The sequence below is a fragment of the Ochotona princeps genome, chromosome 5 (assembly GCF_030435755.1).
Source record: "Ochotona princeps isolate mOchPri1 chromosome 5, mOchPri1.hap1, whole genome shotgun sequence".
NCBI classification, from domain to species: Eukaryota; Metazoa; Chordata; class Mammalia; order Lagomorpha; family Ochotonidae; genus Ochotona; species Ochotona princeps.
Genome location: NC_080836.1, coordinates 71,570,374 through 71,597,091, shown reverse-complemented (window position 1 = coordinate 71,597,091; position 26,718 = coordinate 71,570,374). Strand labels below are relative to the sequence as shown.

Genomic DNA, 26,718 nt, shown 5'->3' with positions numbered 1-26,718 from the left:
TTTAATGTAAGTAATACAGCCAATGTTACTCTAACCATTTTCAACTTTCTGAATATTTGAAGTGTTTTTTCCATAACAAAATGTTGGAAGGCTATGATAATGTAAAGTAAAAGATGGTTTTGGAGAGAAATATTGTTGCTTATTTCAAACGAAATGGATTTTCTTTAAATTGACCACCTTTGTAATTATCCTCCTTTTCATCACATTATTTAATTGCATGTAATCAAATTTGGTTGACAGGTGTACAAAGTGTACTCTCAACTGTTTATTGAGGTCCTTCCTAAATTGGACTTAATTGCAAGTGTTCTAACTGGACTGACAGTTAACAACTTGAAAATTGTGATTTGTAAATAAACATTAACTTTTTAAAAGATTTATTTATTTTGATTGGAAAGTCAGATTTACAGAGAGCATTAACTTTGAAACATTTAACCTCTAAAAGCATTGTTAAATCAACCAAAAATTGAGGGAAAAATGCTTATATACTATTTAAAATAAAATGCATCTGGATTATTTAAATTGGAGGAGAAAAAAATCCTTATTTGCGGTAGTATATTCTTTACCATGTAACTTTCCATGTTCTGTTAAATGTGTATGCTTTGCAGCATAATGAATACCCATTATGAATTTTTTAAGCCGATTTAAAGTAAATAACTTATCTTAAAAAGTTATAAGACATCAAAGACTTTCCATTTTATGATGGGTTATGTCACCTTTTTTTTTAGACAATTAAAAATTCCAGGCAAAAGGTTATAGTTAAAAATAATTTGGCATTGAGGGTAAAATGTTGCAGAAAGTCATTCCTTTGTGTATGTTGCCAAAGTCATATTTTCATTTTTGAGGTTGATTTGTGCAGCAAAAAACTAGAACGGGCTGAGCAGTTGATTGGAGGCCTTGGAGGTGAGAGAACTCGCTGGAGCCATTCAGCCCTGGAGCTAGGACAGCTGTACATCAACCTGACAGGGGACATCCTCATCTCCTCTGGAGTGGTCGCTTACCTGGGAGCCTTCACATCGAGCTACAGACAGGTGAGGAATGTTCTCCACTCTCTACCTGACCCCACTTGTATCACAGCTAACATCACATTCAGATTTTTATGTTTTGCTTTTTTTTTCTTAAGTTTTTGTTTGTTTGTTTGTGTATTGCAAACAGAGTATACAGAGTATACAGAGTAGAGGAGAGACAGAGAGGAAGATCGTTCCGTCCACAATGGCCAGATCTAAACCAATCCGAAGCCAGGAACCTCTTCTTTGTCTCCCACGCGGGTACAGGGTCTCAAGGCCTTCAGCCATCCTCATCTGCTTTCCCACTCCATAAGCAGGGAGCTGGATAGGAAGTGGAGTTGCCAGGATTAGAACTGGTACCCATATGGGATCCCAGCGTGTTCAAGGTGAGAACTTTAACCGCTAGGCTACCTACCGTGCCAGGCCCATTTTTTTTTCACAAATACAAGCAACAAAATATGTTTAAATGATTGCTGTTTTTCAGTTCCTATAAATTAGATCAGCAGTCAAAAATTGCTGTGTGAAATACTCTTTTAAAATCTGATGATTTTAGAACCAGAAAAAAAATCTACCTTAAAATGTAGTATAAATAAACATGATATGAAATCACAGATTCTAAATGCTAAAATTTCTATTCCTAAGCAAATATAAAAGTACAAGGCTTTTGTGATGAAAGTGCTTAATCAACTACTCTTTGTCAGTCTCAATAATAAATCACTTTAAAGTAACTTTGGAGACTGAATCAGGGGAGTAAAACCTAACCCCATGCCTGTTGCCTGCTCTCCACTCCCACGCTTCTGACTGTTTCTGCCTCAGTTTTCTTCCTGGTTCACCTCTTAGCCCCAGGCATTCATCCTAACTCCACCCCTCGGTTGTCCCTTTCACTTCTTAGTTCCTACCCAGAAAGAACCCAATCTATTCTTCAGTTTTCTTATGCAAGCTTAAGCTTGAATCCAATATTGGACATGGTCCTATCAGCTGGAGGAAAAATGGAGAGCAATTGAAAGAAAAAAAAGGGGGGGAGGGTGTAATGAAAATGAAGAGAAGGAAAAAAATGTAAGACACTTAGCAGTTGCTTCCGGTGTCATGAAAGGAAAGGATACCCTAACTCACCGTATGGAGGCTTTATTATTTTGTAATGTTTTTGCTAGTGGATAATTTCAGTTGAGCCTCAATTAGTTTCAGAATTTTCTCCCAAGCAAGATTGATGCTGCTGTTATGGTTTATTTGGTTGTTGTTTTGTTTTTACCAAACTGATTTAAAATCCTCACAAAGATGGTGCTTTATTTGAAGCTTTGTTCACCTTTATACTGGTACATGACCTTCATATGTTAGCTTTGCCTGTTTAGTTTGATCTTCGAGTGATTTGTCTGGGGTTGTGGCATTAACATTCTTGTAGCCCAAATGGTTAATGTTTGCTATGACACTCTTTACTCAGTAATGCATTTGCTTGACAAAGCTGGTTAACAACTGGTGCCCACAGCCGCCTGAAACCTAATTCAGCACCCTTTCCTCCCCACTCCATTGACTTGGAGCAATGGACCAGGCAGCTGCAGTCAAGCCTTCTGCCTCTGCTCTGTTGGTTCAAAGCATACATCCAAATGTCTACACTGGCTCCTGTTTAGCATTCTAGCACTTACTCCTCTCCTTATAACCCAACCGTCTCTCGAGAAGCTCATTCCAAGGAACTGCATCTCAGTCACTGTGCCTATGATGAAATTGTTGATTGTCACAGTACCCTGCTGTTGCCTGAAAGGAACCTTGAGCTACAGAACTGAAACTGGAAATTTATTACAGTAGCAAAGTTACTCTAAAACTAGATACCGGATGGAACTCTGAATTCAAAATTTCTTCTGTGAAGTTTTATTTCCTGTCTTAACCCTTGATTCAAGTAGCCAATTCATCCTGCTCCAGCTAATTTCTGAAATCTTTAATTATCCCTTTCTTATTTCACCGGATCAACTTGGGCTTTACTTTGCTTATTGGTTTCCTGAAGTCGCTGTTTCCTCTGGTGAATTCGTTCTCTGAGACCTACTGCATCATCTTCACTTACTCACCTCTTCTCAGGTTAACATAGCTGTCAATTTATACTCCATCCAAGGTTTCTCAATCCATTGTAAGGACAAGTGTTATGACAGCATCAGTGCTCTGGCCAAATCCCCTCTTGACTTCTGTGTGCTTTAGCATCTGACGCCCAGCACCTGTGCTCCCTGGTGTTCTCAGAACCCAATTTATCCACTGCTTGGAGAGTTGAAAGAACATGGGAATTTCCTTCCCTCTAGGCAAGCTGCAATGAATGAGGAACAGGGGTGGAAGCTTGATGTCTGCTTCTCTTTACTCTGGTTGGGACAGCTGGAGGACTGTCTCACACTCCCAAGGTTCTGGTAGGGTTACACTAGAGCCCTTATTCTTAATTCTATGTTGATTCCACTCCTTTCTGTTTTTTTTTTTTTTTTAAGATTTATTTATTTGTATTGTAAAGTCAGATATATAGAGAGGGGACAAGAGACAGAGGAAGATATTCCGTCCAATGATTCACTCCCCAAATGAAGCCAGGAGCCAAGAGCTCCTCCAGGTCTCCCACATGGGTGCAGGGTCTCAAGGCTTTGGGCTGTCCTTGACTGTTTTCTCAGGCCACAAGCAGGGAACTGGATGGGAAGTGGAGTTGCTGGGATTAGAACCGACACCCATATGGGATCCCGGCGTGTTCAAGGCGAGGACTTTAGACGCTATACCACGGTGCTGGACCCAATTCCACTCCTTTCTTATTCACATTTCCCTGACATTTCTTCCTTGATAAATCACCTCACGTAAATCTTCACCTATTCTACTTCTGCAGAACCGAAATTAAGATGGAGGACTTAACATTTGATCCTTTTCTCACATAAAAGAGCCCCAAATCTGAATTACAAGGGTTCTCCGCAGACAGCAAAATCCTGCTGCAAACTTGAATCTGAGCTCTTTTGTAGTTTCCAGTGTTTTTCATAAATAAAATACAGAAAACTCTAATTCACCCAGAATAGCTATACTCACAGAACTTCACTTCAATGCCTATGCCAATCCTCAAAATAGGATCTAACTGTTCTGCTAAGGACTTAGGAATTACAAGTCCTGGGTTTGAATTAATTTGAACTTTTGAAGTCGCTTTTTTCCTGACAGTAATCAAAGTCAAAGATATTTTTGTGGTGATAGAGATTTTCACTAAGATGACACTCTAATGGCCAGTTTTTCACTTTCATTGCCTATCTTTCTGCGTGAGTACCAGCCAAGGCTTTTGGCTTGTAATTTGAGATGTTTGTTCAGAGACCTCCATATTCATTTCAGTTTTTATCCGGGGGGGGGGGGCATATAGATAAAAAACAAGATTCTATTTGGGGATTTGCATTGGCACTGCCATTGAAATACTGTGAGTATGGTTATTCTGGGAAATTGGAGTGTATTTAAATTGCTAGTCCAACGCACCAGACCTGTCAATGCTAAACATTTCACAGAAGCTGTTGCTTTCATTTCTTCTGTTTCTTCTTCATACGATTGGCTGTCATACTTACTCTAGTATCAAGCTAGATCTGAGAAAGCCTGTGGACCTCTGTAATAAAGGTCTGCAGGCCCACCTACAACTTGATCACAGAACAAAACATGCCAGTAGGACCTGTTTTCTGGGAAACAGAGACCCAATGGGAAATGCCATCTGTCCTTCCTCCTCACATAGCCCCACCACTTGTTGGGCACCAACAAACAACCAAACCAAATATCCAGATAGTATGAGGCACTTGTGATAGGCAAGTCTTTGGTCCCCATGTACTTCATGTGTATAAATGTATGTTATGTGGCAAAGACACTTTGCAGCTGGAATTAAGGTTACTCATCAACTGGCCTTAAAATAGGAAAATTATCTTTAATTATCTTGGGCTTTCCTATAAGGTAAGGCTGAGATATCTTTTTGAGTAAGAGTGAGGAGTAATCAATGAGTGGTGGGAACATGTCAGAAGAACACAGAATTTAGTGTAAAGGCTCCTACTGGCCAGATTTTAAACAATCTCAACATTGCAATAACATTGGTAACATAACTCAGTGAAGTGTGGGAAAATTAGTCTATACTGATATAAGTTAATAAATGAATATTAGACAAAACGAGGATGTTTTCAAAGTCACAAAGTACTTATTAATGGCAAAGAGAATGGAAAACAAAGCAATTTAACAGTGGAAAAACTGTAATATGTTATTTTATAAGTATTATCATCTTCTTGGTTTATAGCTAAAATTTCTGGAATCTTTTTTGTGGGTCGTTTGCTAAGCTTTCACCCTAGTGATTTCCCTCAGTAAGCTGTAAAACTGCTGGATTACAATAGGCAAATTCCAGGGGCCCCCCAGATACTTTCCACCCAGGGACAGCCCTTTCTTTGTGCTCACATAATTATTAAAAATACCCGAAGCTCAAAAGTCCATCAAAGCTAGCTAGCCTCACCCACTTATCATGAATAAGCTATCTCAACAGCTGCAGCTTGCTGTTGGCCTGCTTCTGGCTCAGCACCCTTCGTGGCACTGCATAGTACTCTCTTATTTGGAACCACAAATAATAGTGTTCTCCCCCTGGCCAATCAAAACCAAAAAAAGGCACAAATAAAACAAAAACCTATAATCACGCATACGGTCATATGATTACCAGACAGAAGCCTGGCAGGGAACACCCTAATCAACCTGACAAAAATTAGTGTTATCAGTAAATGAACAATTTTGAAATTGTGTACCATCTGATGGGAAGCAATGAGAATACAGTATCATATCCCTAACAAAGGCGCATAAATTGTATAGTGAGGGACTGTCATACTGAACTAATTGTGGGGCATTCAATGTGATATTAATTGGCTTATCAAGGTCATGGAAATCAAGTCTTCCAAAATTGTTAGGGTCTTTCATGTGCAAAGCTAAATGAATGTTTGTCTAACCAGTTTAGCATGAGCCAAAGGGAGGTAATTGTGTTCATCATGCTCTCTTAGTGGCACCATCTACCCTCATACCCCATGTTGTCATCATCCCACAGACTGAGACCAGTGTACTGTTCATCCACCTTCTCCTTTTGCTTTGCAGCCATCTTTCCCTTGACTGTTAGCCTAACTTATTTTCCCTCCAGTCATGTGTTTGATTATTTTTCAAACTTTTGACCTGTCACTTCCCCTTGAATACTGACTTCTGGCTTCTGGGAATGAACCTTACTTCTTGTTGTATCTTCCTGACTCATGAGCACTCTAACAGGTTGTACCCCAGATAAGGTAGCCCGCACTCCACCATGTACCCTGATACTTGTTAGCATCTAATAGCCCCAATGTGATTCCTCCCACTGAGCATGTGGGAGGAAAAAATAAATGTTTCCTGTGCCCCCTACTGGTTCCAAGAGGATTTACTTTGATATCAGACTATTGTATTACATTTTGCTGGGTATTTGTAGGCTAAATAAAAGTATAGAAAAACATGATAGATCTGACTACTTTGTACAGTGCAGGCATTAAAACACTAATTAGTCTTAATTTTTTCAGATATAAATTTCTTATAGTAAGTGATCACACTGTATTTTATCGCAACATGGAGTGTAAGTAATTTTCATTTGAATGCATAGCTGAGCCTCAAAATTATGATTTTATTAAAAACTAATAAGTCATTTCAGGGATAGAACTCCAACAGTTTTTGAATCAGTATGAAGTGTAAAGAAGGAGTTTACTAAATATTCCTTTGGTAATCTCTACAGCTTCCTTTCTATGTCTTTCTGTGTGTGTTTTAAAGAATCAAACCAAGGAGTGGACATATTTGTGCAAAGAAAGAGATATCCCCTTCTCAGATGATTATTCTCTCATGAGTACCCTAGGAGAAGCTGTGACAATTCGAGCATGGAATATTGCTGGACTACCTTCTGACTCATTTTCCATTGATAATGGGATCATCATAATGTAAGGAAAAGTATATTCTTTCAAATGTTAGTTATTACGTAACTGATTTTATTAGATCTGTTTATTGGTTTACTTTTTAGCAATTTGGGATAGAAAATTTTTTCAGCATTAAAAGTTTTACTTAATGATTGACTAAATGAGTAATATTATTATTGAAGTTGTTGAATTTTGGAGACTATAATCAAGAAAAATATGAACTGTTGATTACTTTTTAAAGTTTATTTATTTATTTATTTGCAAAACAAAGACACTTTCCATCAGCTGATTCACTCTCAAATGACTGCAACAGCTAGGGCTGAGCAAGGCCAAAACTAGAAGCTAGGAGCTTCTTCCAGGGCTGCCACATGCCTGACAGCGGCACAAGCACTTAAGCCATCTTCTGGACCATTAGCAGAAGTTCAGCAGCTGGGACCTGAATCGGACCCGTAGGGATGCTAATGTTGTTGATAGCAGCTTTATTTGCTGTGCCTTAATAGCAGCTGTGCATACTGATTAGTTTTAAATCATCTTTAGCATATAGAACAAAACTCATAAGTAAGTCTTACATTTTCATTCCTGTAAACTGTAGGGCATCATGATTGGAGGCTAATGAAATGTACAGCAGAAGCATGTTGATGGTGATTGGGTGGAATGTTACAAATTGGTGTGGGACCAACTTGAATTATAGGATATGCTTCTGAATCTTGAGCTAATTGCTACCTTAAAGACAGTTGCCACTTGTCCTGGAATCTCCTAGTTGGCAGATGAATCCCATGAGGACCAGGCTATGGTTACTAGAGACATATTCAGCCCCAGCTTATGCTTATCCTCCATGTCTCAACCCCCAGAAGTCAAGAACTTCTGTCTCAGTGAAAAGACCATCAACAATTGTGTTGTTTCCCAGCTTACATTAGCAAGGGTCTTTCATCATTTGGACAAATTTCCTGGGATTTCTTATGTTATGAATAGCATAGATATTTTCCATCATTGGAAGGATATGTTTAGTTCTATTACAAGATTCTTCTGATTATTGTTACTTTACAATTGATGAGGTAATGGGTGTGATGTTATTTAAAGAATAGGTGAGGCATGTGCACATTTAAATATATATGTAAATATATATATAAATATATCACATCAATATATGAAAGTTAGAATTACAGAGAGTTGAAGAGAGAACTTGCATCCACTGATTTACTCCCCAAATGACCACTACTGCTGGAGCTGAGCTATCAGTCAAAAATCAGGAGTCAGGAGTTTCATCCAGGTGTCCCATGTGCAGGGGCACAGCACTTGAGCGACCCTCTGCTGCATCCCAAGCACATTAACAGGGAGCTGGAGTGGTAGTGGCACAGTCAGAGCTCAATCCAGTGCCCACATTATATGCCAGCTTCTCAAGTGTGGCTTTACCTGTTATGCCACAAAGCTGGCCCTATGTTTTTTTTTTTTTAAGAAGGAAATAAAAGGGTCCAACATTTGGCTCCCATGGTGGTTCAACTGGCTAATCTTCTACCTGCAGGCAAAAGTGTCCCATATGGGTGCCGCTTTGTGTCCTGGCTGCTCCACTTTTCACCCAGCTCATTGGCTGTAGCCTGGGAAAGTAGCAGAGAATGGCCCAAGGGCTAGGTACCTGGTTCCCGTGTGGGAAACCCTGTATAGGCTCCTAGCTCATGGCTTTGAATTGACTCATCTCAGACTCGGCTCCACTCATTGTGGCCATCTGGGGAGTATACCAACAGATAGAGGCTCTTTCTGTGTGTCCCTCTCTCTGTAAGTGTGCTCTCTGTAAGTATGCCTTTTCAATAAAAATGAACAAATTTTTTAAAAGGTGGCATTGTGGCATAATGGATGAAGCCATTGCCTGTGGTATCAGCATCCCATATGGGCATTGATTGGTGTCCAGCCTGTTCTAATGTCTGTCCAGCTCTCTAATTGCCTGGGAAAAGCAGGGGAAGATGACCCAGGTGGTTGGGTCCCTGACATCCTTCTGGGAGACTTGAATAAAGTTCCTGACTCCTGACTTATTCCATGTGCAGAGTGAACCACCAAATGGAAGATCTTTCTCTGTTCTCCCTTGTTTCTCTTCATAACTGATACTTTCAAGCAAATAAAACTTAAAGAGATAAAAATAAATATATAAATGAGGAGAATTAACCACTAAATAGGAAAGGTAACTGTTCTAAAATTTTTGTGGGCAGTATTTCTGGGATTCCTTAAACTAAAGCTGCTACTTTTGTTACTATCCAATAGATTATCCTGACATACAGATATCTTTCACATTTATATATCAAGTTGTCCTTCAAGGACTTGGAATATGTACAATTTATTCATGATATAAAGCTAGATATATTATGATGAGTCTACCAAAGGAAAGTTAAAGGAGTGATTATTATTATTTCCTTGAGACAAGCTGATCCTGAGGGCTGTGACTGAGTTAAGTTCCAAGCTTTCCAGTACCAAAGGCAAAAAAAAAAGGAAAAGGCAGGGGTTGGGGACTGTATTATATAGTAGTTTTTACTTAGCGAAGTAAATGATACTTACAAAGACAATTCTCTTCAGAAATTAAATTTAATTGTTTTGTTGATTTAGAAAATATCACAAAGCTTTTTATTGGAACAGCTGAATTTAAGGACTAAGTACTCAGAACCAATAATCTGAATAAATTGAGAGAACAATAGGAGAATGTTGTTGACCAGGATGTGGATCAGCTGGCTGCTAAAATAATGGTTTTTTTTCAGCCCTGTTAGAAAGCACAGGATGGTGGCTACATTGGTGAATTATTAACACATGTCATGCAGAGAACTTATTGATGGCAAATATTAAACTGTACATTAGAGATCAATATATCTGGGAAATTTCCAAGATTCTAAACATCTTACTTTTGCTACCGTTTTTATCCAGCCCATCAACTTCAGCCTGTCTAGTTTTGCTATTACTGTTGCTATTATATTCCTCTCAAGTTCTTGAGAAGAGAGCCAGTTCTACCAGTGGTAGTTAGGACTCTATTATCTTGATTTGTAATTTGTCTAACTTTGTTCCACTTAGCAGGGGATCTGTAGCCATAATCTCCTCCAGAGCCAGACTGCAACTAATTTTCTAGGAAATAAATAAATCTGTAATTTTGAGTCCAGTCCTATTTTAATAAAAATGTAGAACTGTAAGTGTGCATTTCTACCTGTTATATTCCAAGCCATTTAATGATTATTAATCACAACAATTACATGCACATTACAGAAGTGATGGAGGCAGAAAATGGTGCTGTGTCATAACCTCTGAGTCTTTGCCGTTCCTTTGTAAAAATGTTAAAATGTTAGCATAAATTTATGGCCACAACTATGGAGAAAATACTAACATTGTCCATTCGTGGTTTCATGGATGTGTTTTGATAATCTAGTGCTCAAAGTTGTCGGTAACTAAGTTCAAGGTCATTGTTTTGAAGCACCAGGCAAGGTTTCTGTGTACTTGCATGTTGTCTTCCTCCATGTCACGCAGATTATGCCTAATAATGAGCACCTAATCCTGCTCAAAATTCTTGCCTTACTTAAGTGAAGGGTTGATTATTTAGCAAATCCAGAGGCATCTATAAGATTGGGACAAATTAGAGAGCACTTGACTTCTGGGACTTATTGACGTGTGTTCTTGGGTAGTAAGAATTTTTAAAGTGAATGACAGCAATAAATGTAATTGAATTGTATATGAACATTTTACATCTAAAGGACTCGGCTTGTTGAGTTGCTTAGTAAGTAGATCACACAGCAAATGTAACTAATTTTTTAAAGGGAAGTTTTTATTTTTGTAGGAAAAAGACACATTAGGTTTATTTCAGTGTCATTTTTCTATTTGCATTTTATGCATGTGTGTGAGTAGTGTGTGTAAGGAGAAAAATAACAAAAATCTGCTACATATTCCATGTATTTGTATGCAGACTTTCATGAGCACAAATTATCACTCTTGGAAGTCTTTTTTTTTTTTTCCTAAGAGCCCAAAGAGCACCAAATAATGGTCTTCCCTAAACAATAACAAAAGAATGAACACGGTCAAAACTTGAAGTATACAGGCTGAGACCCCTTGCTTCCATTGTGGCAGCAGCTAGGTGGCCTCGGAGGGCCTGGGGACCCAGGTTGGGGGCTAACAGAACAGAGTGGGCCTGGGAGCTCCCATGTGTGTCTTGGTCCCAGGCAGACAGGAAGATAGGGCTCCCGGCTGGCATGCTAGCGTGGTGTGCTGGTGGACTGGGCTTATGGACTTGTTAACATACTTGAGCCCTGACTGGGCATAAGGATGGGTTCCCAGGCTAGCATGCGTTTTGGAGAACTGGCTCTGGGATCCCGACTGGATGGGCAGGACTCCAGACCAGCACATCATCCTGCCAGAAAACTGGGCTGGGGAACCCATGTGCTCATAGGTGCAAGGGCTATGGATTGATCAGGGAAGGAGGTATGAGATGTGTGGGAGGGAGGACTGCTGAGGGAGTGCATTACAAGTGGGAAATGACTTATGGGGGACTTCTACCAAGAAGGCCACTGTGCTTGCAAGTAAGCAAAAGGACTGAGACCTATCAGTTTGGAGGAGGGAAGATGGAGGGCCTTCCTGGGTTAGACTGATGCATCCACCACATGGAAGACCTGGGCTTGGCTAGTTAGCATCGTCCACCACTGACAGCGAACCTCCAGAACACACTAAAGTTAGGTCTGTGAGCCTGGCTGGCAAGAGCTAGATCATAGTACCTGCCAAGTGAGTGTTGGAACAAACGGATAATGTAAAACTGTGCCATAATACTAACCACATGTGAAAGAACCAGGCCTAGGGGCAGATTCTATGGGGCATATGTGACCTCACACCTGTGAAACTACAATTTCTACTGGTTTGCCCAAGAGCTAGGGTGGGTTACAGGATGAGCCAGGCATGACCATGGAACCTCCTGACACTCATGCGTACTGGGGTTGGAAACAGGCCACGCTGGTCCAGGCTGCAATACCCATAGGCACACCTAAGAATAGAGTGTGGAATAAACTGTGCCACAGCATCCACTAGCACGCACAGAGGCTGAGACAGAGCAGGTAGACCATATCTGGTAAGAAGTTAGCACCCATTGGTACATATGAGTTCTGGGTTCTGGAGTAGGTTTAGTGGGGGAACTTGGGTAACTTCCCCTGATGGGCTGTAGCTCCTGCTAGTGAGCACATGAGTTAGTGCTGGGTATTGGTTAAGCCAGGAAATTCTGCTCCACTTGTTAGCAAGTATGTGAGCTGGTTCTGTGGGGGCAGACTGGGCAGAACTGAGACAAACCTTAGCACACTCGAAGGTACAGGAGCCGGGATGGAATGAGGGCCATGCTGGGCTAGGCTATCATAGCTACTAGTTTGTGTGAAACCCAGTGATGGGAAAGACTGGGCAGGGCTAGGCAGCAGCACCTGCCAGTGAGATTTGGTGCTAGAGGTGGACCAGGTCAGGCCAGGCTGCAGCATGTATTGGCAATGGCCAGGACAGGGAATAGGCTGTTCTAGGCTGGGTCAGCAAAACCACCAGCATGTGCAAGATCTGTGGCTGGGAACAGGCATGGTTGGGGAGCTTAGGGGATGCCCTGGCTGAGTTGTGGTTCCTACTGGTAAAAGTAAGAGGCAGAATGGGGGCAGCAAACTGGGCTGGACATGGCTGCAGTATATATTGACATGGGTGTGGACTGGGTTTGGGGTGTGCCAGACTGGGCTGGGATCCAGTACCTGCTGCTATCTGCAAGAGGTAGGGTGGGTGTAGAACAGGCTAGGCCAAGTTTTGACTCCCATTGGGCCACGTGAGAGCTGCATCAGGGTGTGGACTAGCTGTGGCTATGTGTAATATCCAACAGTAAGAGCAAGGATGGGTGTGGGCTGATCAGGCAAGGCCACTGTACTTGACAGGGCAGGATTAGGCCAAGTCTGGCTGGACCAAAACCCGCAAGTGTGTGTGAGATCTGGCACTGGGAGGTGACCTGATAGAGAAGGTTGGGCAACTCCTCTGTCAGGACACAGTCTCTATGGGTGAGCATTAAGAATTAAAACTAGGAGCAGACCAAACTGGGCCAGGTTAAGTACCTACCAACATATGTGTGGAATGTGTATGGCCTGGTGGTGAGCCGGGCTGGGCCACTTCATAACAGCCACTGGTAGATATGAGAACCAGGACAGAGTGCAGGAAGGGACAGGTTGGGCCACAATACCAGCCAGTTCACATTAGGGCCAGGCCTGTGTGCTGACTTGACTGAGCTAGGCTTCAGCAGTCACTAGCATGATCTGGGACTGGGATCAGGTTGGACCAAGACAGGCTATAGTACCTGCTGCCAAATGCCAATGTGAGGGGGGCCATGCCACTCTGGGCCTCAGCACTCACCAGCACATGTGAGACCCGGAGTGGTGGGGAAAAGGATGAACCTGGCAACACAGCAAGGACTCCACTCCTGGGCCACTGCTTACACTGGTGAACGTGAGACCTGGGGCCAGGGACAGACCAAGTTAGGCAGGGCTTTAACACCCATTGGACTGCAAGTAAACTGGGTTAGGGGGAGAGCCAAGTGGGGCTAACTGACTATCCACCAGTGCATGCCTGAGCCAGAGTAAGTGCAGACTGGTCAGGCTTTACCGCAGCGTCAGCTAGCATGTGCTGGGAATGGGGCAAGTCCTAGCAAGCTAGCTTGCAGAACCACCTGGAAAGTGCAAGATCTGGTACTGGGAGTAAGAATAGTAGGGGCACTGTGGACAGCCCTCTGATGGGCTGCTGTTCCGCCAGTGAGCATGAGAGCCAGTATTGGGGGTGAGCCTGGCAGGACTGATGGTAGCACTTGCCAGAATACATGTGGGTTGGATAGTAAGGTTGTTTGAACTGAACTAGGCTTAGCACCCGTTGGTATGTACAAAAGCTGAATGGGATGTGGGACAGACTGAACAAGTCTGCTATACATATCATCATGCACAAAAACCATGGCTAGGGGCAGGTCTGATGGGGGTTATTGGGAGTTGCCCCAACTGGGCTGCAGTTCGTGCTGGTGTGTGTGAGGGCTGAGTGTGTGGTGGACAGGGTTGGGTTCGGCCACAGTATCCATTTGGTTTGCATAAAAGGTGGGGCTGGAGACAGAACTGACTCAGCGACTGCAACCACTAGGGTGTGTGTAGGCTGATGTGAGTGACAGATTAAGCCACATCCCATACTGACCAACATACAGGACTCAGGTCTGGGGTCATCTGGAATGAAGTTTCTTTGGAGACCTCCCCACCAACTGAGCTATTGGACTCAGAATTCCAACCACAGGGAGGTTTACAATATCTGTGGTCTGATTGTGGTATGTCATATCTGGGTCTTCTCAGCTGGTAAGACAGTGCACATGGAGGATATGGCAGTCCAATGGGGCCTGCAGAGGACATCTGGTACCACAGCAGAGGGTGGAGGGTAGAACAAATTCTCCCAACCAGGCATTGACAGCTAGTATCTGAGCAAGTGAGACTCTAGTGTGGACTATATCAGCCAATGAACCTTGGAAGCATTTTCACATCCTCAGATCAATGAAGTCAGTGGCATTTGAGAGCTATCAAAAACTGCTTGAATAGCACTCCTAGAGCATGCTATTCAAGTGTTATATTTTTAAATATAATTTAAAAAAACTTGGAATACTCAATGCTGTAAAAGTTCAGTTTGCATTTGGAAACCACTGGTTTTTATGTACCTCTGCATTCAAGAATGTTTGATGATGAAAATAAAAGAGAGAAAATTGCGTGATGGAAAACAATTTCTGGTCAAAAAAATAATACAAAATAATAGTGTAGGAGACATAAATACAGTGGTTGTTCATTTTGAATGCAGGATTTATATCCCTTAAGAGTGAAACTGTTTAAACTGGTGTTTATTGTACACAACTTTCCACAATAGTTGTTTCTATATATTTTTCAAAAAGCTAATATTATCTTTTCTATCTTCCTGGAAGAGTATCTGCTTTGAAATTTTATTCACCAGCATATCATTCTATGGAAGCCCTCATTAAAAAAGAAAGATGGAATTTATAAACTGAAGTCACAAACATTTTGATCTCTGAATAAAAAAGAATGTTACATTGAGAGTATAGTTTTGGGAAAATAAACCTGGCACATTGTTAACTGGTTATAGAAAGGCATCTATTTTGTAAATATACAGAGAGGGAGAGAGAAAGAAGGAAAAAGAGAAGGAGAGAAGAGAGTAGAAGGAAGGGATGGAGGGAGGAAGAGAGAGACTGAATGTATCTATATTCATTTTTCCAACATGATTGTTGAGAATATTATCCTTTTTCAATAAAATTGCTTTTGCATCTTTCTGAAAATCAGTTGTCCACATATATATGGGACTTTTTATGAATGCTGTGTTCTGCCCCATTGATACTTACACGTCTTTCAAATACGTTTATTTCTTTCAGGAGGGAGGGTCTTCAATTCCTTGGGAGAGAGAGAAGGTGGGGTAGTCTTCAATCTCTTGGCTCACTCCCTAAGTGCCCCTAACAATCAGGTTGGGCCAGGCAGAAGATGAGCCTGTAGCTCCACCTGCGTCACCGTGTGGGTGACAGGGGCCTAAGCACTTGACGGATTGTCTGCTGCCTACCAGAAACATCAGCAAGAATCTGAAATAGAAAGAGGATGCAGGCAATTCAAGCAGCAGCTGAAATCGCTACACCACAATGCCTGCCCCTATCTGTCCATCTTGATGCCTACATCATGTTGTCTTAATTATTGAAACTTAATACTATGTTTTGAAGTCAGTCAGTTTGTCTTCTAACTTTGTTCTTTTTAGAAATTATCTTGTCCAGTTGTTGCTTTTCACCATAAGTTTTATTGAAAGCCAGATTTACACAGAGATAAATTTTCCAACACTGGTTTACTCCACAAAGAGCTGCAACAACCAGAGCTGAGCTGATCCAATGCTGGAAGCCAAGATTTTTTTCCTGGTATCCAGTATAGGTGCAGGGGCCCAAGATCTTGAGCCATCCTCCATCGGTTTCTCAGTGCGGTGCTGGACTGGAAGTGAAACAGCTGGGAAGAGAACCAGAACCCATGTATAATGCCAGTGCTGCCAGGTGAAGGATGAGCCTGTTGAGCCACTGTATCAGCCCTTCAATATAAATTTAGAATCAGTTTTTGAATACTACCAGAGGTCATCCTGGAGCTTTGGCTGAGTTGACAGATCAATTTGGGAAGACTCAATAATTTATTAAGTTTTCTAAGTCATGAATGCAGTATAATTCCTCAGTATTTTTAAGAGATATTTTTATTTTTATTGAAAAGGCAGATATACAGAGAAGGAGAGACAGAGAAAGATCTTCCATCTGGGCCCAGCAGCGTGGCCTAGCGGCTAAAGTCCTCGCCTTGAAAGCCCCGGGATCCCATATGGGCGCCGGTTCTAATCCCGGCAGCTCCACTTCCCATCCAGCTCCCTGCTTGTGGCCTGGGAAAGCAGTCGAGGACGGCCCAATGCACTGGGACCCTGCACCCGCGTGGGAGACCCGGAAGAGGTTCCTGGTTCCTGGCTTCGGATCGGCGTGCATCGGCCCGTTGCGTCTCACTTGGGGAGTGAATCATCAGATGGAAGATCTTCCTCTCTGTCTCTCCTCCTCTGTGTATATCTGGCTGTAATAAAATGAATAAATCTTAAAAAAAAAAAAAAAGATCTTCCATCCACTGATTCACTCTCCAAGTGGTCACAATGGCCAGAGCTGAGCTGATCTGAAGCCAGGAGCCAGTAGCATCTTCAAGGTCTCATGGGTGCAGGTTCCCAAGGCTTTGGGCTGTCCTCAACTGCTTTCCCAGGCCACAGGCAGGGAGCTGGATTGGAAGTGGAGCATCTGGGGCACAAACTGGCACCCACAAGGGATCCCGGCACATGCAAGGAGAGGACTTCAGACACTAAGCTACTGCTCCAGGCCCTATTTCTTCATTTTTCAGGTATTTGATTTTTCATCAGTGCTTGTGCTGTTGCGTTTGTATATAGGAATATTTTTAATTCTTGTATGCTATATTAAATGGCATTTTTAAATGTTTTGTTGAATTGCTCATTGCTCATATTAGGAGGGAACTGATTTTTGCCTATTGAGTTTATGCTTTGCACTCTGGATAAACTCATTATCTATGACCATTGCTGTCAATTCCTTGATGCAGTCTATGTAGACAGAAATACTATTTTCAAATAACGAGTTTACTTGCTCTTTTTCTAATCTATGTTCCATTGATTTCTTTTTATTGACCTGTTGCACAAACTAGAGTTTCCTATGCAATTCTGAACATGAGTGGTTGAAATCAGACATTGTTGGTATTTAGCCAGGATTGGAAAAATCAAACAGTCTTTACCATTAGGTGTTGTATTAATCATACATTTTTATAGATCCCTTCTATCAAGTGACGGAAATTCCGTTCTATTCCTAGGCCGCTGAAGATTGCTGGTGTTTCTGGATAAACTTTGTCAGATGCTTTGCTGTATCTATTGAGATGATTATGTTATGTTTAGTCTGTTAATATGGTGAATTATACTGATTAATGTTGGAATGCTGAACTAGTCTTACATTTCTAGAATGTGTTCCTCCTGGCCCTGTGTTATTGTTACGTATTTCTGAATTCAGTTTGCTCATGTTTCATTGACCATTGTTATTTTTTTTTTATTCATGAGGGGGTGTTAGTCCGTGTTTTCTTCTCTGGTACATTTGAATGACATTGGTGTCACAGTCATTTGCTCTCATTAAAGAAATCTGCAAGAGTTATTTCTTGCTTTCTGGCAGAGGTGGTCTAAAGTTATAATTATTTCTTCCATAATTATTTTGTAGCTATGACAGAGAAATTATCTGTGCCTGAAAATCTTTTGATGAAGATTTTATCCAAGAATTTGGTTTCTAAAATAGCACATAATAGCTCTATTTAGATTAACTATTCCTTCTGAAGTGAATTTTTAGCGTTTCTATGAAGAAATTGGTCAATTTTATCTACATTATTAAATATTTATAGCCATAGAGTTTTTTGTGGTGTTCGCTTATCGTCTTAATGCCCATAGATCTGTGATGATAATCTCTTTTGTTATTTTTGAGTTAAATATTCTTTCTTTCTTTTCTTGTTCAGTCAGCTAGGGTTTGGAGAATTCGGTGGATCTTGACTAGAAGGAAGCCTTTTGTTTCATTGTTACGCTCCTCCTGGTTTCCATTGAGCTTAGTGGTTCTGATATTTATTTTTGTTTTCTTGTGCTGACTTTGGGTATGACTTGCTTATTCTGGTTTCCTAAGGTAGTTAGCACGTTCCCTTATGAGGTGCCAGCACTGCAAGTAGGACTTGTACTCACTGTGCCACAATACTAGTCTGGGAACAAACTTAAGACGAGAGAAATAATATCTTCTATATCCCAAATTTAGGCTGTCTCATTGTTCTTTCTTTTAAAATTCTATGTTTCCTTGTAGCTTTGCTTTTCTTCATACTAAATATTTGTATTTTTTAGGGAAAGTTGGCAGGTGAAAAAAAAAAAAAAAGCTTAGCTTCTTTCATCCAAGAATGGCTTCATTTTACCTTTATTCCTGAAGAGTATTCTTGCTAAATTTGCAACTCTGGGTTGACAGTTCATTTCTTTCAGCATAATAGTATGTTCTAGTGTTTTCTGATTCCATGAAATCTTCAACCTTTTGTATATTGTTACATATAAGTAATATCTATCCATTATTCTATTGTATGGCTGTTTTCAAAATTATGTTTTATGCAACTTTTGGCTTTCGGTAGTTTGATTATGATGTGTCAGCACATGAAATTTTTTTATTTCTTCTTTTTGAGGTTTTCTGAGCTTCAGGAAAATATAAACATCTGTTTCCCACTGAATTTAGGGAAGTCTTCACCATTAGTTTTCAATATATTTTTGAATCAATTGTTTTCCCCTAGTAGAACCACAAATATATGGAATTTAATATTTTAATATCTCTTACAGATCTCTGAGAGTCTATTCCCCCCTAATTTTTGTCCCTTTATTGTTCAAATTGAACAGTTCTTCGTGTTCATCTGCCTTTAAATGTATGAATTCTCTTCTTTGCCATTGAGCCCATACTGTAAAAATTTTATCAGATTGTACATTTTTTTCAGTTCCAAAATTTTGATTTTATTATTTTTTAAATATTTATTTATTTTTGTTTGGAAGGTACATTTACAAAGAGAGAGACGGAAAGAAAGATCTTACATCCACTGTTACACTGTGGCTGCAGTAGCTTGAGCTGAGCTGATCCAAAGCCAGGAGCCTGGATCCTGCTCTGGGGCCACACGTTGGTGCAGGGGCCCAACTACTTGGGCCATCCTTGGAGCTTTCCCAGGCCATCAGCAGGAAGCTGGATGGGAAATGGAACAGCCAGGACACACAAAGCAGTACCCAAATGAGGTGTTGGTGCTTACAAGTGGAGGATTAGCCCATTGAGCCATGGTGCCAGCTCCCATTTGATTATTTTTATCCTTATTATTTTCCTACTCAAAGTTTTTCTGTTTTCATTTGTTACCAAATTTATCTTTATTTCAAAAAGGATGATTATGCTGTATCTATTTTAAAGAGGTTTTTTATTTGTTTAAATAGAAAAAAAAGACTCAATTTTGATTAGACCTCAGTTTCTGTGTTTCCTTGTTTGGGTGGTATTCCCATCGATGTCAGTGCAGACTTGCAAGCCTTTGCTGTGCTGTTCGGACCTGCTCCACAGGACACATTCCTCCATGGTTAGTCGGCTGTGGGTTCACTGTCCTTGTCTGTGGTGTGTTCATTTCAGTGTATTCCATGCATGCACAGCTTGAACAGAGAGCCCCCAAAATGGTGTCTGTTTATTGAAAACCGGGAACCAGGAACCTCTCCCAGGTCTCCCATGCAGGTGCAGGAACCCAAAGCTTTGGGCCGTCCTCGACTGCTTTCCCAGGCCACAAGCAGGGAGCTGGATGGGAAGTGGAGCTGCCGGGATTAGAACCGGTGCCCATATGGGATCCCGGTGTGTCCAAGGTGAGGACTTTAGCTGCTAGGCCACGCCGCCAGGCCCTTCTTTTGTATTCTTTTAAAACTGCTTTATTTTTATTGGAAAGTCAGGTATACAGAGATGGGGAGAGACAGAGAGGGAGATCTTGTGTCTGATTGTTCACTTCCCAAGTGGCCTCTACGGCCGGAGCTGAGCTTATCTGAAGCCAGGAGCCCAGAGCCTTCTCTGGGTCTCCCACGTGGCTGCAGGGTCCCAAGGCTTTGGGCCATCCTCTATTGCTATCCAAGGCCACAGGCAGGGAGCTGGTTAGGAAGCATGGCCGCAGGGATTAGAATCAGTGCCCATATCGGATCACAGTGTTTGTAAGGCAAGGTCTTCAGCCACTACGCTACTGCGCCGGCCCCCGTATATTTTCTATCAGGATTTTCCCCACAATTTCTTACCATGCTCTTTTTCTATTTTTCTTGCCAAATGATGGTGTTCTCTCGGAGTTGTGTTTTCCCAGTAGTGCAGTTCCATGCTGATGCTTGAGCAAACTGGCAAGGGCAAAAAGAAAAGACTCTCACCTTCTTGCACAGCAGAAGCTCCTCTTGCTACTCTCAGAGCGGGCTTTGCTCAGTGTTTTAGGTAACTGCTCCTCTCTTGCTTTCATTTTGGTAATAACATGCCTGCGATCGGGGTGGGGACAGAGGGAAAAGAGAGACAAGACTAAGCACTCTGCTTTGTCCCACCACCATCTGGCTCGCGCATGAACAAGTTCTCAATACCCTGGTTGGGATCTTTATAACCTGTATGTGCTGCGCAGTCACCCACTAAGCCAAAAGATAAACAGCAACTATAAAAACAGGAAACTCAGCACTTCCTTTTGGTCATTCTTTGAATTTTGGCTTTTTCCACAATCACTATTATTTACTTTTTGAAGACTAAATGTAGTTCCTTTTTGTACTTTAAAATTTTTAGGCGTAATAGCGGAAGAGAAGTTCTACAATGTATTTAGCTTATCTTAGTCAACCTCAGAAATCCTATCTGCTGGTTGTGAAATACTATTCAATAGACCAGTATTTCTATGCAAAGATAATCTCTTGTTAGAGAATTTAAATTTACAGTGATTTATTAATTGGTGCTTATGAGATTTATCTTGCTTCCAGGTCAGTAAATTATCAATATGTCCATTTGATTAAGGCAAAAATAAGAACAAATAATGAGCTTGTCCTCTTTATAAAAAAGGAATGTATAATTTAGCTGGGCGATGCAGTGAAGGAATTGTAGCATTATCATAATAGTATTACCATAATAATAGTAACATTATCATTACATGAAAGTGTCATGAATGTAATATGGACGAATCTCTAAAGTTCAGAGAGAAAAGAAATCAAGGGAGGCATTGTGGACCACAGAGCTTTGAGCTGACCTTGACACATGAGCAGGAATTGAAGATGAAAAGATGGAGAAGAAGCACATTTAGACAGAGGTACAGCTTGAACATAGGTATTGTGACTGAAAAATGTGAAAGCAACAGAAGGGTGAGTCACTTGATTTCTTTAGGGAAGCATAAACATTAACACTCCCACATAATTCTCCAAAATTAAAAATATTTCTATTAGGTGACAGAATGAGGACTTCTGCATTTGTATAGTTTTTTTTTAATTTCCTTCTAATTTACCTTCTCAGGCTTTTTAATTTCATAGATGTAATATTCTCATTTCATTGACTGATTGCATCTAAGACCAATCTTTTGTTCTATTTTCTTCCATAATGTAATTAGCATTGTCGACTGAATTGTACCTCCCCTAGCACCCCCTGCCTTCTCTACCCCCAGTTTGTATTTTAACCCTCAACTTGGCTGTGTTTGGAGAGGACCTTTAAAAGGTCACTGTGTTAAGTGAAGCCATAGGATGCAACCTTAACGTGTTAAGAGTAGTGTCTTACAGGAAGTGAGACACCAGCATTCTTAGAGGAGTAGTAGTGGAGTGTTGAGGACACATGGCTAGCTTCAACGTTCAGGTTCCAGAACTGTGTGAAAACAAATTTCTGTTTTTGAAGTCACACTGTGTTTTCATATAATACTGATACTGAAAGACAAGACCTAACTTCTTCATCATGTAAGCTACATGTTTTGTGTCAGGCTCTGATTTAGGTGCTAAAATCAATGCTGACTTGCAATTGAAAAACAGCCTGAAGTATTAGCTCTTTAAAAAAAAAGTTGAGATCTGGTCATTTGCAGCAAAATGAGTAGAACTGGAGGACATTATGTTGAGTGAAATAAACCAGACAGACAAACACAAATACTGGGGGAAAAAAGAGAGAGAGAGACAAATTCTGCATGTTATCCCTTGTATGTGGGAGCTAAAATTAAGAACTAAATAACAGAAAGAAAAGTTCTCATGTGTATTAGTTTTGCTGCAAATACAGTGTTTTATCAAACTTTGTTCAAGATGTTTGTCCCACAAATTGATAGGTTATATATAACTACTATAGTATTAATGACTAATTGATAGATTGTATATTGCATAGATTATACTCTTAATGATTTTGTGACTATTCTAAAATTTACCTTGTATGACTTAAGTTGAAAATGTTACCTTTTTTAGCTGTTCGCTATTTTCATGCTAGAGGAGAGGAGAGGGGAAGGGAGGGGAGGGGAGGGAAGGGGAAGGGAGGGGAGAGGAGGAGAGGGGAGGGGAGGGGAGGGGAGAGGAGAGGAGAGAACAGGGCTGCTGTTACACAACACATTAAGCCCTTTGCTTGCCGTGCCAGCATCTTGTGCTGGACTACTGAGATCAGTGCTGGCTGCTTGCTTCCTGCTGATGTGCATGGGAAGACAATAGAATAGGCCCAATTAACCTGCCACTCATGTGACCCTGATGGAATTCCTTACCTAGGCCTGGTTTTTTGCAGCCCTTTGGAGAAAACCAGAAAATGCAACATATCTTGTCTCTCTTTCTTTCTGCCTCTTCCTATCTGTTTGTCATTCTACCTTCCAAATAAAAGAATGAAAGAAAAAATAATAAAAGAAAAAGAAAATGAATCTTAATAGTAATTACATTCCACACAGGACAGCAGTCCATGTGGGTGGATATCATATGTTGATGGAAAACACTGGTTAACCCTTCTGTGACTCATTAGTATCCTGGAAAACAAGCCAGTTTCTTTGTGAGGTGCTGTTCTTGTTCTTCTCACAAAAGGAGGGTGTAGTGAGAATAAAACGTAGGGAAGAGCTCTCTTCCAGTGGCAAATAATCCGATGTCACGGGAAAGTATTTGCACAACAAGTTCATAAACACTAGGCAAATTTGTAATGAACTACATATATGACACTAGGCATTCACATAGACATACTTAAAACCAGTATCAGAACAATAGGTATGTTAATGCTTAAGGATTTATAGCTACTTGCAAGGCTAGATTGTATAAAAATTGTGTTATTTCGACCACTGCCTTTTTAATGGTCCAGATGTCAAAGAGAAAGAGTTGATGCTCCAATCCCTTCTTTTTCCTTGTTGTTTGAATACCTGTTAGAAGCTGAAGAGGTAAAGTGACTTGACTAAGGTCACATGTTTAACTTATGACAGGGCCTACTGAAGAACTAAAATTTTCCTGATTTCCAACTCATTCTTCTTGTTGGTTCTCATTGTGCCATAATTTTAAAAGGCAGCAAATAGTTTCAAGGTGTAAGTTAGCTTTTAGAGGTTATAATTTTTAGATGGGGATAAAAGAGCATGTGTGAGTTTGTGAAAGGCTTATACTTGTAGCTACTTTTGTTTGTGTCTCAATCTAAATGTCTTTATTTGTGTATTTATTTAGTTTTAAAGATTTATTTATTTTATTACAAAGTCAGATATACAGAGAACAGGAGAGACAGAGAGGAAGATCTTCCGTCTGATGATTCACTCCCCAAGTGAGCGCATTGGCCGGTGCTGTGCCAATCCGAAGCCAGGAACCAGGAACCTCTTCCTCCAAGTCTCCCACGCGGGTGCAGGGTCCCAAAGTTTTGGGCCGTCCTCGACTGCTTTCCCAGGCCACAAGCAGGGAGCTGGATGGGAAGTGAGGCTGCCTGGATTAGAACCGGCGCCCATATGGGATCCTGGTGCGTCCAAGGCGAGGACTTTAGCTGCTAGGCCACGCCGCCGGGCCCTAAATGTCTTTGTTTTAAGAACATTATTTCTCATAATAGATGAAAAAATTCAAGCCTTACCCTAAAGAATAAACTCTAAGAAAGTGTTGTGAACAGTTTAAAGTAGTATTAGAGACAAATCATGACTTCTCCATCACTGCGTTTTTCCTCCTTGTCAGGAACGCGAGAAGGTGGCCTCTGATGATAGATCCTCAAGGCCAGGCTAACAAGTGGGTCAAGAACATGGAAAAGGCCAATAGTCTCAATCTTATTAAATTAAGTGATTCCGACTATGTGAGGACTCTGGAAAACTGCATCCAGTTTGGAACCCCTGGTATGTACATGGATTACGATTGTGTATTTGCAGAAATAACTGGAGAGGGCACAGTGATTTTGAAACTGTGTAGAGTGTTCCTTTACAAGAAGCAGTATCTGGACCAGACTCATCCTAAATGGTGAGTTTATTCACGTCCTTATTGATAATCAAATAAGATCTCTAGAGAGTTTCAACTGTAGAAGCTAAGGAAGCTTTTCTTATCATCAGGGTTCTTTTGTTATGTTTCTCAAGTTTAGTTGTTCTAAGGCTTATCTGTTCCCCCCCCCCCTTTTTTTTAGTTCTGGGTACTGCTCTACCCTCACATTTTAAAGGCCCCTTAATATGCCAATACCGTAGCAACGCAGCATTAGTCTGATTTTCTGTTTATTCCATTTCTGACTTATCCTATAAAAGTAGCAGAGGAGAGCACAGATTTGACCCATATGGCTCCGATCTGTCCTGTCCAGTGGAGCAATCAGAAGCACGAGAGGTAGTTTTTCAATAAAGTACTTATGCAGATGTCCCATTCATGCAAACAAAAACAGAGTGCTTGTTATTTGAGTAAGCTTAAGTTATTGGCAGTCATTTAAAATTAATGTGATACCAAATTTTTACTGTGTATCCAAAATAAATGTTTATTTAATACCAGAGCAAGTTCAGTGTGTCTGTCTTAGAGCTAGTATGATATGCAAGAACCATAGCAAATATACCAGGTAATCACAGGTATTTTATTTGTGCATATTAATAATGAATTAACCTTTACACACTCATTACAATGTTAGGTTATGTTAGGATAAACAAAAACCAAAAAGGAAAAAATGCTGGCACCAGTGCTGTGCATAGTAGCCTAAGCTTCTGCCTGAAGTGCTGGCATCCCATATGGGCATTGGTTTGAGTCCTGTTTGCTCCACTTTCAATCCACCTTCCTGATTATGACCTGGGAAAGTGGTGGAGAATGGCTCAATTTCTTGTGTTCCTGCACCAACATGGAAGACTGGTCTCTCTTTCTCATTGTATATCTGCTTTTCAAATGAAAAGAACTTTTTAAAAACAACAAAAATCCAAGTCTACTTACTAAATGTTTATATTTTACAAATACTTTCAAAATGTATATATTTACATGCACATATGGATATTAGATGAAAGAGGGCTAATTCAAAAAGCTCATGAGACGCATGCTCCGTTTGTTATGAACTCCATCAAGTATCTCCATATATGTGTAATGTTGTGCACACTTGGGTATCTTACTATAGTGGAAATACAAAGTGGAACTCCATCAGTGATCACCACTGGGACCAGTAAATACATGTGCCTCCTTTCACTCAGTTTTGGGTTCAGTGACCCTAGGATTCAGTTTTCCTGTAGATGGTTAGGAGGCAGATACGCATTAGCTCTTGTTGCATACTTAACGCAGTGTCTAAGTGCTCAAGGTCCATGCTATTTTTATTGAATATTTACTACATAACTATTCTAAAATTTATAAACATTTATTTCAGAGAGAGTATGATGGCAAGGGCTAGACTGGGCCAATGTTGGATGCCAGAACTCTATTTATTCCACATGGGTGGTAGAAATCCAGTTACTTGAGCCATTGCTACTGCTTCCACAGGTCTGTATTAGAAAAAAGCTGGGATGAGGAATTGGAGGTGAATATAGAACCCATGTACTCCAAAATGGATTACAAGCCTCTTATAGAGGCTTTATCCCCATGTTAAGTGTCCACACCCATATCACCTAAAAAGAATGTGAAGGAGAGGCAGAGAAAGTGCACTTTGCGATTCGCAGGAGTCAGCATAATTGGAAGGAGTTGTCACCTTAAATCCCTTAACCAAAAAGCACTTAATTTCAATATTTAAATGATTTTCCTTGATAGCGTTAAAATGATTAAATGATCATCAACATCCTCAGAATGTGGTTGGCATTCTGAGACTTCTATGATCCTGGTGACATGTTCTGATATTAAATTGTTTTATTTTAAAAGATAAAGGGCCGTTGAAGATATCTGCCAGGAGGTGTTTTTCAAATTTTGGGTCCCAGGTATCAGAAGGAGGAAATGCTAGCCTAGTGGTCATGACTGACAATGTGGTCATGAAATGCAACATAAAGTAAGGACAAGCTTTATGTCAGGAACTTTTTGTTAAAATTCTATATGCCTGTGTGTACTAAATCAAGACTTAAGATTGTTTGAATTGTGGCCACAAAAATAAAAAGAATCCAGTGTCTAGTCCGGCCAGTTCACGTTATTAACAAGGCAAGTAAAGCATTAGAGAATGATAACTGGATGGGCTGACCAAGATTGAGCAGCCAGTGCAGGGCAGTGAGCGCTAGAAGCACTCCACGAGCCTTTCTCCAGTACTTACTGTGTCATGTGAGCAGGATTTGCCTTCAGATAAGCAACGCTACCTA

General features: G+C 40.7%; 1 protein-coding gene across 1 annotated transcript in view; it reads left to right on the top strand.

Annotated features, from left to right (window-relative positions):
• DNAH7 (dynein axonemal heavy chain 7) overlaps positions 1-26,718 on the top strand; it is a 253,007-nt gene that overhangs the window by 154,389 nt on the left and 71,900 nt on the right. The window contains exons 46-48 of the mRNA XM_058664751.1: positions 843-1,028; positions 6,783-6,946; positions 24,176-24,330. Coding sequence (XP_058520734.1) covers positions 843-1,028; positions 6,783-6,946; positions 24,176-24,330 — 505 coding nt within the window. The remainder of the gene's footprint in view (positions 1-842; positions 1,029-6,782; positions 6,947-24,175; positions 24,331-26,718) is intronic.